Genomic DNA, 13,853 nt, shown 5'->3' with positions numbered 1-13,853 from the left:
AGATATTATCCTAATATAACCCATTTAAACATATGTGATAGAGTTCATAATTGCCCTTGTAAATGGGAACAGAAAGGAGGGTACATAAATCAATTAGTGATATCCAGCAGTGTGGCTGCAATACAAATTAATTGGGATGATAAGCATTTTAACTGGACTGTACTTGAAGTAGTTTTGATCAATGAATTGGCTCTTGCTGAGTCACTCTATTAATTTTAAGATCTAAAAATTCGTAAGGATCAAAATGGCCTAAATTGATAGTCCTAGAGTTTGAGAAATAAAATTACATGTAAAATACTGCATGGCAAGTCAATTTTAGGGCATCGGCAAATAGAGCACAGCAGTCTCATTTTGTCCACGTGATACAGAACAACTGTGTAATAGTAGTACGTGATTAAAGATATGAAAACTCTCATTTTCTTGCTGGATTCAAGCCACGGCAGAAAATCATGATAAATAGTGTCATAAGAACACACTGAATATATAGAAAATAAATTTATTTGGCAGACACAGTAATACTGAAAACTAATACCAACTTGGATGGGAAGCCAGCTTTCTGGAATAGAATCATTCCTTCATTCCTGTAACATAATGCTCTGGATTATTCTGTTTGGATGCTTGAAAAGATCTGAAGATAAAAGAAAAGTGCTCAAAGTACTGTAAAGCATTTAATAACTATAAATGGGGACTTTATGACTTAGTAAAATATCTGGATGTATATAGAGATTACAGTAACGATTTCATTATCCTTGCAATTTTTATTTCTTATTGAAGAGACTGGATTTGAGCTTTCTTCATTTTATATGTTTACAAATCAAGGGTACTTCTTGGAATTGGTGTGTTTATGACACTGTAAAACTGATCTGAAAAAAAGAATCGCACCTCTGCTATTTTTAAGTGTTTTGTCCCTCACAGTGTGACTTTTTCTTATTATTGATCCTGCAGGGAAAATATGCTAAATTTGTGACACAGTTTTATCGATAGGTCACAGAAAGAGGCTCTGTTTTCATAAATAAAGAGGCCCAAGTCCTCATCCTTTCTAAGCCAGTGCAGCTGCTTTGCTTGTGCCGCATTGCTCCAGATGAGGATCTGACCTTGGGAATTCAGTGGGAAGGCAAGGAGAGCCCCACTTGTAAGAAAAGCTCATTTTCAAAGGAAAATGGAACTTTGCACAAATGGGAGCATGATTTTCTTTGGTAAAGAAGATCCTATTTTTCAGTTTTGCAGTGATATGAAAAATTCACTCTAGATTGATGGAATTCTGCATGGTAGTGACCAGGCAGAAAATCACCGACCCGAAAAAACCACGGAGCTAGCATCTTTCGGATGTTTTTCTTCAGTTTTCCATACGATTTGTTTTTCTCACTGTAACATGTTTTCTTTTTCATTCTGAAGGTAGGCTCTTAATACAAACTGATGAGCTGCTGCCCTGTAAGCTCCGCCGTGCCTGCAGCCCCTCTGGCCATCCTGTCTGTGCGCTCACTTTCACCCCAGCTCTCCCAGAAATACCTCCTGGTGTCTGTCCAACCATTTATTTAGCGAAAGACACTCCTGTTCTCAGTTCCTAGCGCATCATTGTCTGTCCTGAGAGTAGCACCGGTGTAACCAGATGTAGTTCTTGCTTCTAATACGATTAATCATGGCAAGCTTCCACCTACAATTGTCAAGTGTAAACATGTCTCCTCTGTGGCTACCAATATGGATGAACCCAAGTGTACAACTGCTGTGCTGACACAAATGTTAAAAAATACAGACTGCAAAACAATATAATTTTCTTTGAAGAGGTCAGATGAACATAAATCTCCTGTATTAGATAGACCTGATTCCCCATATTTTTAGTGGAGCCAGGGCTTGAGAATCAGTCATTGCAAAACTGGCAGTTCTGGAGTAGATGTTGCTCTTGTTTGAAAAGACCTTGCTGAGCAAACCTACAGAGCATGAATATGCTCTTACAGCATGGCTGCAGCCTCCTCACTATCCTATATACTGTAGTTAATGTGTGTATAAAGTAATTTTGTAGTTGCCAGAAGTCCTGACTTTCCTGGGAGATACACTGGAGGTACTTGCAGTTTCAGCTCGCCTCCAGAATATTTTCAGGGCACAACATGCAGCAATTTCAGGAAAACATTTTTATTCAGAAATATATGGTTGGGCATATTGGTAATTTCCAGACCAGATGAGCTCAGTGTGTAGCTACACACAGACACTTTTCTTCTAACCTCTTAGATTTAGGTTTATGTCTTGGTGGTTGATAAGTCTCCTGGTCGTTTGGACAGTAGAGCCATGTGTAAAGATTTTTGTGGCAGCTTCTAGTGTTGCTGCTGCCTGTGTGGGGACATAACACCCAAGCATAGGCGTTACTGAGCAACAACCATGTGTGGGGACAAGAATCAGGAGATGAAGGGCACAAAAAATGCAGTAGGCACCATCTGAGCATAAGGAAACACTTCTTGGTGAAGGATGACTGAGCTCTGACAAAGGCTGTCGAGAGTTTGTGGTTTGCCCCTTGGAGATAATCAGAAGCTGCTTGGACATGGTCCTGGGCAATCTGCTCTGAGTGTCCCTGCTTGAGCAGGGGATGGGCCAGATGGACCCAGAGGTCCCTTCCCACCTCAGCCAGTCTGCTGTTCTCTCAGGAGAGACTGCTTGCTGCTGGGACTTTCCTGTGTAGTTAAATCTATGGTGCGGTCGTTTTGCTGAAAGTTGATTGTCACTTGTCTGTGGAAATCACCAAGTGTAGATGAGCCTTTCACCAGCCCCCCTGAGCTCCTGCCAGCAATGCTGGTGGCTCTTGCAGACAGAGGGCCTCTAATCTTGCAGCCAGACGCATGTTCAGACTTGGGACCTGGGCAGTGTCTCAGAGGTGTCCCCTGTTAGAGCTGCTGAGCACTGATTTAATTAAGCTCCCTGCTTTGTGTTGTATGCCATCTGTAACTTGGGGCAAGATATGTAAGGCTGCATTTGGAAGGCAATGTGAGAGCTACAGTTAGTTGGGTTCTCAGTTGCTGTTGAAAATCCCAGTTGGGTGCTACTTGCATTTTTCCAGGAATTTAAGACCTAGGCAAATCAAGCTGTTAGGCTGTCAGTGCTTCTGTTTCTCATCTCTGAAGTAAAAAAGAATAGCCCTTTCCTTATCCCACTTGGGTGTTACAAAGATAAACATGTGAGTGCTCATGGGATATTCAAGTACTAGAGCATCGGAGACCATGCCTGTAGATTAGATAGGTAGTGCAGAGCAGGGTCTCATGCTGCTAAATATGGCAGGGTTAGGAGAACTGCAGGCCTTGCTACGTGCCAGGGGTGGGTGGCGAGGGCAGATCTGTGCAGCAATGCCACTTGGGAAGGCTGCTGGCGGATGGGGCCCCTGGAGGGTGGATGGCACTGTGAAGTCAGGTAATTCAATTTGCTTGCTTAACAGATGGATTAATTAAGAGACCAGACTATTTGTGGTGGAACAGAAAAGAGTATTGCCAAAACACACCCATCTTTCGCTGGGCAACCAAGAGAAGATGTTTGTGGGAATACTGAATCTGTTTAGCAAATGAAAAAGGGAGTATGCTGTTGAAGAACAGAAATTGTATTAGACTGGAAAAAAAAAGGATAAGCAACTGGTAGACATTGTTGCTTTCTGATTTACCACAAACGTATCTGGATAGCTTTGCTGTAGTGGTAGTAAGAAGTCGAATTTTATGTTCTGGCCCTAATCACCTGATACAAATAAACACATCAGTCGGCTATCCTGCTGTCATACGTCTGAGACCAGTATCCACTGACTCCATTGACTTAAGTTACTCTACTCTGCTGGCTAACATTACACATCTGCAATTGAAACCTTGCAATTTTGTTGATGAAGGCCAGCCAGTGGCCTGGCCCGAAGCAGCCTAAAGTCTAAACACTTGAGATGCAAAAGGGTAGGGGGAAGCAAATACTGTCTTGATTGTGTGCTTGTCTTCAGTGGAGTGTGGCCAAATTTGTAGCTGGAACTTCATTAGGGTAAGAATATCAAAGCATGTGCTTAACTGCTCCTTGTACTTGCGAGGCTGGGGACAGAGTTCAGCCGGACCACTCTTCTCCCAGCTGTGGCTGGACAGGAGCCAGCTGTCCTATCGCTGCTTTACTGACAAAAGTCCTAACAGCAAAAGCACTTCAGCTTTAGAGACTTCTGCCAAGTGGGCTGCCTCTATCAGGGCTTGCACCTTGTCTGAGATAGCTGTTGGCAGGAGGAGCTGTGCCACAGGCATGGCTCTGAAAATGACCTCGGCTGAGGCACCTTCTGGGTGACCTTGTGGCAGTTTGTCTATTAGTTAGAACTTGCAACTTGGACCTATGATCTCCACAACCTCTACTTCTTGTAAGCTTGGTTGTTTTTTTGAATTGTACTGTAGGATTCCCAAACTGTACATGGTACTCTTAGCTTTTCAAATAACGAAGAGATCGTTTGGGACTGGGCACCCTCAAGTAAAAGCCAAATCATGAAGTATAGACTTTTGATGTCCCTGTTGAAAAAGACCCTTTTTCATAGTAAAACCAAATCTGAAGACTTGGATTTTTTTTGTCTTTCAAGGCCAAAATGTGCCTTTTTTCTTTTAAGACATAGACTGTCCTGTAGAGTTGAGCTATGGCTTGATTAAAATTTAAGCTGGAAAAATTGTAATGAGGAATTAAGTAAAATAACTTACATTTAACATCATGGTTTTAAGACAGATGTGCACAGCTAGCAAGACACGAGTAATGACAAAGAAGCCCTAAAATGTGAAAGATGTTTTCTTAAGTACTTCTGAAAACTCTGATAGTAATATCTCAATCTGGAGTTTTCGTGGCAGCCTATGTTTTATAATCCAGGTATGTTGTGTTCACTCTAATAAAAAACATTCCTTTCTGAACTTCAGTGCATAGCCAGCCATACGAGGGAAGATTTCTGATTGTGTTTTGGAAGTGACAGTTTGGTAATTCAATGCAAGTTGATCAACATTTGGCATGTTGTTTCCCCTGAGCCTTTTCCTCTTTCTTCCTGCCCTCAGCCCACTCGACCTCCCTGCAGTAAATTCTCGTGTAGAACAGCGGTCGAGTATAGAGATGTCAATGAAGGAAAATAGTACCCCGACTTATTTGCTTTTGCTGTTTGCTTTGAAAGAGAGAAAATCAGGGTCTTCACGCAAAGCAAAGACTTCGTTTTTCATCTTTCTGTTGTCTCTGATCTGCACCTGTTGCATGTATGGTAAAAATATCTGGGACTTATAACCCAGCAACAGTCCGCAGCCAGAGTCATGTGTGACCGGGTCAAACACACACTCGCTGGAAGGTCATGGCCAGGTTACTAAGTCAAGGCTGGCAAGTCTCCACCATAATGTTTTCTTTCTCTCGCACTTTTTTTTTTTCCCCTCTTGTCTGTCTTCCAAACAACAGTTTAAAAAAAAAAAAAAAAAACCTCGTAACAATGCAAACTATTTAAGCATGACAAATTCAAAGAGGTTTTTTATTAAAAAAAAATTGGGGCAGGGGGTTGAGTCAATGATATTTTGGATTTAATTTTATAGTATAGTTTTATGTGGCACATGAAAGAGAGAAATTTGTATTGAAACAATTGAGACCCACTTTCCCAGTTCCTGGCTCTTTCCTGGAAGATGATTAAAAGCAGACTTTTTTTTTTCCAGACTAGACATAAAAATTAAATGATCTACAGTATATAGTTATTTTTTCAAATGTTTGGAGGCTTATAAATAACTTCTACAATCAAATGCACACATACAAGCAGCAGAGAATCTGGTTCTAATTACTTGTACTTTAGTTGAACTTTGGCGTTTCCTTTGACTTTCTGCCTAATGTATGTGAGCTGTGTGCCTTGCACTCCTGCAGAGAATTCATAAAAAAAAAAAAAAAAAAAAAAAAAAAAGGCAAAAAATCCAGACTCTTGTTGGTGCCAACAAAAATGAGGGTTAACAGAATGTTTTGACCAAATGCAACACTTTGCTATTCACCCTAATTAGCTGAAATTGCTGCTTCCCACCAGGGACCCTGAGCTCAGTATTCACAATTCCCTTGAGGCTATCCAGGAAATGCCATTTGCTTTACAACTTCTTATTCTTTTAAGACTCAACTGTCCAAAGTGTGCGTTAACATACTAGCTTAATAATCGAGGTTCCTGGTGAAACGAAAGGCATTTCATAATGCCTGCTTTTACTTGGTCACAAAGTGAAATACCTCTATCTGTCAACATGGTTTAGCTGGCAGTAAATTAGCTCTCACAAAGCACGCTGTGCTTTTCAAGATCTTATCTGCTACTTTATCTAACCTTTAGAAATATTTCAGACATCTTAGGAATGGTGAAGTGACCTATTGTTTGCCAGCCCCTGTGTGCTCTGGCAGCATTCAGGTGCTCTGCACTGTGCTTGGGCTCTGTTTTCTCAGGTGAGCGGTGTCACAGCCTACAGGATGAGGCTGCAGGGCATCAGAAGAAGTTGCTTTGACTGAATTGTTCCTAAAATTCTAAGACTGCTTGAAAAATTTCCAAACTTTGACTTTTTGGAAATGTCATCTATGTCCCCCTCTCTGCCTCTTTCTTTGGTGTGTTTTTTAGCTTCCATGTGCAGGCATGCGTAGATGAAAACAAGTTCCACTGCTGTTTTTCCAGTAGCCATCCATGTGACACAAAACTAGTGCTCAAAACCCAGTGGGCTTCCGTCACTACAGGCTTCTGCACCTGATTTCTGCCTTTCCACACTGGCAGTACATACATTTTCAAATACAGAGTTTAAAAGGCTAAATCCAAGGAAGAACAGTGAGTCAGAAGCCAACTAGGAGTAAAGTTTCTGTAAGCAGAGTTGGAGCCTGCTAGGACTAAACATTCCCAAACTCTCTAGGCAGTTGTTCATCTGACACAAGTATTGTATTGAGTAGGTTCAGCTCTTCCAGTAGCATATATATCTGAGTGTTTTGAGGTGCATCTTCTGTTTTTTTTTTCCTGGGTTTTTCACTCTAATATATCTTTTCAAGTTTTCTAGAAAAATAGTAAATCTGCAATGACACCTTCAGATTGTCAGCTGTTGACCACTTTTTCTTTCTTCCTTTATGAACTGAGCTGGTTGCTTGATCTCTTCTGAGCAACCCAGGTTGCTGGTGCTTGGCCAGTGCCTGACAGACCTGCACTGTACATACGGCTTACTCTGTGAACATCACGATTAGATCCTGGGGCTTGTTTACAACGAGATTGTTGAAAAAACAGAAGTGTATCGGCATTATTCCTTGTAGACTGCTTTTCACAAACCAAAATCACAGAAGGATTGTGGGAGTGTGGTTGTTTTATTGAATGACACAACCTTGTTTTCCCAAGGGAAGCCTAAAAACCGCCTTTCAGACTGACCGGGAGAATTGAATGAGCTAATACGAAACACATTGTCTGCTGATATTAGAGTTTTAAACTAAAATTTTATCATTCTGAGACTGATTGGAAACCACTATAATACTTGTGCTAGCGTGAAATAAGACGCAGAATGTTTGAGGACTCTCAAGGGCATTTGATGAATCTAACTTTAATTTAGAAGTACTAATAGATTATTGATTTGAGCAGGATGACTGTGCAGAAATCAATAACGGAGCACTCCGTGTCTCTCTTAAATACCAAAAATTACTATTGAGAAGAAATGATTGTTCTCGCTTCTTTTTTTATTAACAAAAAAGCTCATTAAAGTTTTTTTGGGCCACTAGGAAGCTGTAGATATTTGATTTGTCGAAGTTCAGGATGTTTAATGCTGAAACAGTTAAGTATGGTTCTAGACATTGTTTTAACATCAAGTCTTATTGAGCCACATGTTATTTTATTTTCTGTTTTTCCACACAAACCTTCCTGTTGTTACATATATAAATAAATCGGTCCTGTTGAAAAGATATTTCTGAGCTTAAAATCAGTGCCCTTAACACTCCACTCCAGCATTTACTTTCTTCTAAAAAATGCGTCCTTGAAGTTGATGGTAGTTTAACCCAAGTAAAAATGGCAGAAATTGTCCCTTCCCTAACGAGTAATTGGAAGTCGTATCATATGCTGTGATCCTCTCTGTGAATTTTGAAGAACTCGAGTTGACAATGAATCATGGGTTTAATACAAATGTATCATCTCAGTAATCTGAAAAATATCATGTACAGTAAATCTTGTCTCGGATTTTCCATTGAGTAATATTCTTTAGGGCCTGCTGTTAGTGCTCTGGAGATTTAGCTGTGCAGATAGTACCTAATATTTCTGGATAGATCTGAGTTCACAGATTCTGTCATTTCTGTGTATCTGTTGAAAAGTTGGAGGGATTTATCTGAGGAGCAGCAGAACAGCTAGGTGAAACATGGAAATGTATTGCACATCTACAATAAATGTGAGGAATGATGACAGCATATCACAGAAAACTAATGCAGATGTTCTGAAAAGATCTAGTTCACGTGGCTTATCTCACATCACAGAGCTTTCATGTCCTCTCACTGAAAAGGATGACTGGCTTTCTAGCAAGTTCAAAACAAATGGCCATCCAGAAATATTAAGGCAATAAAGGACATGGGGTCATAATATCTAATAGCTTTTTCTCAGAGAGGTTTCCTGATGTTACAAATCGTAGAGTTGATAAGGAAGTGTTACTGTATTGTGCTGATTTTACTGATGAACAACAACAAAAATGACTTATTCCGGTAATTTTCACTTCGGGTCTTATTCATTTGCCTCTTTACATATGTCTTGATCCATTTTCATATCTTTTTGTGGTGGAATTGCACATGGAAAATGTTACCTTTTGTAGACAATGGCAAAAGATATAAGAACTCTTCCAAAACCAGTGGTGGATTGGAAACACGCGTGCCTCAGTTTTCCATTTAAGGTTGATATCCAGTGTACACACATGGATCCCATGTAATTCAGTAAGCTAAAAACAGAATGCGAGCCCAAGGCTTTCCATTTCTGGGGCCTTATAAGATAATTAAGCTGTGTATCTGAAGTGAGGTGAAGCTTTTTTGGTGTTTAGTAGCTGGATCATGACGCTTTACATCCCAGATAGTTTAAGATACACTGTTAAGTGTACAGCATATAGTGCTGTCACTAGTTGTCTTTTTTTGTTTCTAGTTTTTTATTCAACAAAGACAGGAATGGGCCAGTTTGATCATTGTAATACAGTAAATGACTGATTATTTGAAATTCATTCATGAGTCATTCATTTATATTCCTTTTTTCTTTTCAGCAGTTGAAACTCAGAGCACCAGTTCTGAGGAACTTGTTCCAAGCCCTCCTTCACCACTTCCACCCCCGCGTGTTTACAAGCCCTGTTTTGTCTGTCAAGACAAATCATCTGGATATCACTATGGTGTCAGTGCTTGTGAGGGATGTAAGGTGAGTGCCATTGTCTTCCTTTCTTTTTAGAGTAATGCATTTCGGTTTTGGGAGGGACTAGGCAATGAAGTTGCTTATGTGAATTAATTCTGTTACATTAGTAAAGCCAAATAAATGACCATCATTCCTGGAATTCTTTTCCTCCGTAACTCCTGCCAAAGTATGTCTTTCAGAGACTTCCATAAGCATCGACTAACATCAGATTGTGGTTGCAGATGCAGAGCTAATCAAATAAAAAGTGATAATGCTTTAAAATTCTTCATTATCCATTTATAAGTGTACCTTAAGAACTCAAATGGTTGTTGTCTGCTCTGAGCCTTGCTATTTCTGTGGGAGAAGGACCTGATTGTGTGGAAATTTTTTGCATAGTCTAACTAATTTCAAATCAAATTGGGAGTTTGAAGATTAGCAGAATGGCATTCACAAAATGTAATCTGACAGTGCTGGCACATCTGCTAGCTACTTTCCAGTGCCACAATTGTCAGAGTATGAATGAATGTTCCGTGGGATGCAGTAATATGATATGCAATTCCAAAGCAGAGGATGTATTTAAAGACTACATACATATCAGAGAAGCATTATCAACTAAACTATGTGTATATGGCAGTAATTAGAAGTGAATACACAGTGAACAACACGTGTGCAAGGAAAAATGTAGTACGAAAAGTGATAAAGAAAAGATATATGTCACAAATGGTCTCATGGTTGTCTTTATTAGTTAGGGTGCTTTTCCACACAAACCTGCCAGGAGTTCTTTTCTAACAACTAGACATAATATCTGTACTTTTAATCCTTCAGATTAGAATAGTTGTCTAGTGTTTAGTGCAGTGAAGATCCTGAGGCCTGATGAAAATGTGACAGCTGCTACGTATGTATTAATAAAGTTACTAGAATAAATAATAAAAGACATTTTGCTGGTTTATTTGTATCAAGAATAACAACATCTTTCAGATACTGTACAGTTAAGCATTTTTACTTTATTCTTTCATCCTACAACATCTTCCACACCACTGGCCTTTTGCAGTGACATTAAATCATAGTTCTGGGTTTGTGTCTTTAGGCAGAAAACTATTGGATGAGAATCTGTTTTTCCCACCGTTTTATAACCTCAGATACTGAGATAGTAACCATTGAAACTAATCTCTGCTTTAGAATCTCTTTTTGATATTGAGGTTTTCCTTGGATATTGTCTGTATCTTTTGCATGCCACAAAACTACTGAATTTTAAGTGTCTCTTAAGAAAAGCTATGGTAAGAATATGCTCCAGCTGATTTCATTTAATGGGAAGTCTCATCACACACAGATGCTAACACACAAATGGTGGTGTCATTTGCTCACTTACAGACTTACTCTAAGCACAGATGTAATTGCAGACTGTGGCAGAAAGGTCACATGTTCATAAGACTTCATTATTTTTGAAAAATACGTTAGGATATACGGTGGGGCTTTTATTGGCACACTGCAAAGCATTTTCGTAAATAATTAAGACCACACTTGTCAAAATACATGAAGAAATCCATCTTGTAAGGTGGTAGCTGTTATTCATTGCCATTCAACAACAAAATCGTGTTCATTTATTTGTTAATTTGTAGAATGGGATAATTCAACAGTTAGCAGTAGCTGCTGTTTTTTTCATTGTTCTTTCTTTCTTTCTTTCTTTTTTCTTTCTTTCTTTTTTTCTTTCTTTTTTAAGAGATGAATTACATATAAAATCTGTAAGTGTATGAAAAACAAAAAAGATTCCAAATAAGTGATATGAATGCTTAAGACTGGGAATATTCGGATTAGCTGACACTAGCTCTTCAACATGTTTGACTAAGATTTAAAAAGCTTATGCCACTGATTGAATCACCATCCTTAGTGAGTGCCAGGGGCTGGCAAATAACACAGTGAGCCAGCCAATGGGCAGTAAGGTGCTGTGTTTGCTGTTCTGAGTTGTTTGAGCTTTCAGATCAACAGAAGGGATGTGCTGAATAACAGCAGACAGTGATGTGTGACCAAAACACCAAAAAACAGCTGCAGAAATCTTACACTGACAATTTCTACTTTTTCTCCAAAGAACATTGTCCTTTTTGAGTCCTTTTAGATCACTTTGTTTATTTTCCTTTATCTTTCCTCTATGTTTGCTCGTGTACCTTGAGAAGCTGCCGCCTTGCAACTTTCTAACCACCTAGGTTCCCACCTGTACTCAAGTCTACCTTTACCCTACATTCCAACTATCAGTTCTGTCTTCACACTTCTCTTTGCCCTTCTGCAAAAATCTATCCAGTTACTTTGTGAGTTTAAATAAACACTCATAATTGTCTATCACTACTGGGGAAGTCTCATTTCCTGTGGATCTCTGTTTCTCAGTTGGTTAACCCTGGTTTTTGGAAAGTAAAAGTTTCACCGATGGCTTTGGCTCAGCACAGTGTTGTAGTTTCATGCTGCTTCTCTGATAAGTCAGAAATCGATAATAAGAATTCATGTTATACCCTTCTTCTCATTAACAAACACATATTCATTTTTTCTTTGCTTGAACACATATTTCCATGCAATTTCAAAAGAACTTTATTTTCTTGCAAATATTTACAATATTTGCCATTTCACTGCAGTTGACTAACATTCAAAATATGTTGGGATATGGAGATGTAACCTCACTTACTGATGGCTGGATTGCATTTCTTTCTGCACCTGATTTACTAGACCTTACCTTCATTCGTTTTTTCCTCTTGCATTGGACTTTCCTCTTCTCTGAGATCCTTTTCTTGAGCCCTTTCCCTTTTCCTTTCTGACTCATTTACCTTTCCTTTCAAATTCCTGTCATGGGAAATAAAAAAGAAAACTCCCCTCATACCATAGTTCCCTCTCTAATTAGGGCCCTGTCCCTTTTGTTTTTCTGTGATTGCTCTCCCTTAGTTTTCTTCTGGTTTTCTGTCTGCTCCTCCTTTGCCTTTCTGTTCTGAGTTGCTGGTGAAGCTACCATGAAGGAAATCATTAGCATCTCCTTCTAGTGCAAAGGGACAGCTTTCTGTCCTTGAGATTTTGGGTTTATTATTGCCTTTGGTTGGGCAGCCTTTCATTTTCTTGGTTTTCAGGGCTCTTTACGGTCTCCTCTTACTTAGTTTATTGTTTATGTAACACCCCCCTAAATGACTCTCTTATCCATTTGCTGATGTTGTTTCCTGAGGTTCAGTTCCTTAGTTTTCTGTCCCAAAAGCATCAGCTACTGAACTGTTTTACAGTAGTCCAATGCCCTGTGAGCCAAAAGCAATATTCTGCTAATGAAGAGCATGTACTTAATGGAGACCCTTCTAGCCATGAGCCTTTGGAGAGCTGTGACTGGCCATTATGACACTGAGATGCTCCATTGGGGAACCAGGGAAACACTGCAGTGGAAACTTTTAATTTCTCTCAGCTGTCAACTGCCCATGGTTGATTTCCAAAGCTACCCCCCACTCTAGCTTCATCCTCTCCTGTCTGTACCTGGTGTGCCTCTTGCTTGGCTGACTGCTACTGTGGATGCAGATTTCCTGAAGACAGAACTTTCCATCTCACTCTGTGTTTTTCAGACATCATGCCATGACATCATTGCTGATCTGCTCTGTAACTCACATAAGACATTGTCCTGTTGGTCCCAGGATCTACACTCAGATGCCTTTATTGTCAAACTCTAGCTGTGGTCTTTTTGTGTGGTTTTTAGATTTCAGCTTGGTCTCTTTTCTACTCCTTTCTTGCTCTTTTTCTCCACCCTGTCATCTTTGTACCTTCTTGTTTTAAGAACCCAGGAGCAGTCTCCCATTCTCCTTTGCCAAATGCTTTCTCTTTTTACATATTTTACCCCTGCTTTTCAAAGTGATCCTTCTGTCTTAATCGTGACCAATGTCTGCAGTGCTGCCCCCCACTAGAAATAATGTTCTATAGCTTATTTCAATATCATACTTTTCTGAGGTTTTTTGAGGCTGATGTGTTTCATAGTGTGCACTTATGAACCACAGTGGAAGTTTAGGAGCTGTCTAAATAATGTTAAGAGATTTTGTTTTCTAATTTTAATATGTTTATGCTGAAAATTTAGTGACGATAGGTTTAGAGTACCTGACTTCTTGCCTTCCAAATTTGAAAATGGGACACTTGTGCAAATTTGGTATCCAAGCGTTTTTTTTAATTTGATCAGTCATACTCAACAGTCGGGATTTTTTATTATTATTATTTTTATTTTAAACCAATCAAATAGTAAGAATCTTGGCTTTGTTTACTTCTGAGTGTGATGATGCAAAAGGCTGATGTACATTGTAGTCTGTTAATGGCTTTGTATATATTAAAATCTCAAAATCAAGCCAATCTTCACAGTGCTCTTGTGTTCTGTAGAAATTCCAGAGCCAACCCATCTTTTTAAGTGTAAGATACAACACATTTACAATATTAAACTTATTTACAGCTTTTCCATTTTGTAAACTGTGTGGCATTTCAGAGGCGGGTTTTGGAATTTGTGTGTTTTCTGACCTCAGTTGAAGAC

At 39.3% G+C, this 13,853-nt stretch overlaps 1 protein-coding gene across 12 annotated transcripts in view; it reads left to right on the top strand.

Annotated features, from left to right (window-relative positions):
- Positions 1 to 13,853, top strand: part of RARB (retinoic acid receptor beta) — a 319,855-nt gene that overhangs the window by 242,290 nt on the left and 63,712 nt on the right. For 10 of the 12 annotated variants that reach the window (XM_031590237.2, XM_090142551.1, XM_090142548.1 and 7 more), the window contains one exon: positions 9,210 to 9,358. In XM_031590237.2, coding sequence (XP_031446097.1) covers positions 9,210 to 9,358 — 149 coding nt within the window. The remainder of the gene's footprint in view (positions 1 to 9,209; positions 9,359 to 13,853) is intronic. The other 2 variants (XM_090142555.1, XM_090142554.1) reach the window with 1 other exon arrangement.

Source organism: Phasianus colchicus, chromosome 6, assembly GCF_987193195.1.
Source record: "Phasianus colchicus chromosome 6, bPhaCol1.hap1.1, whole genome shotgun sequence".
Classification (NCBI taxonomy): domain Eukaryota; kingdom Metazoa; phylum Chordata; class Aves; order Galliformes; family Phasianidae; genus Phasianus; species Phasianus colchicus.
Note: the sequence above shows the minus strand (reverse complement) of the source record. Positions and strands in the feature narration are given on the sequence as shown.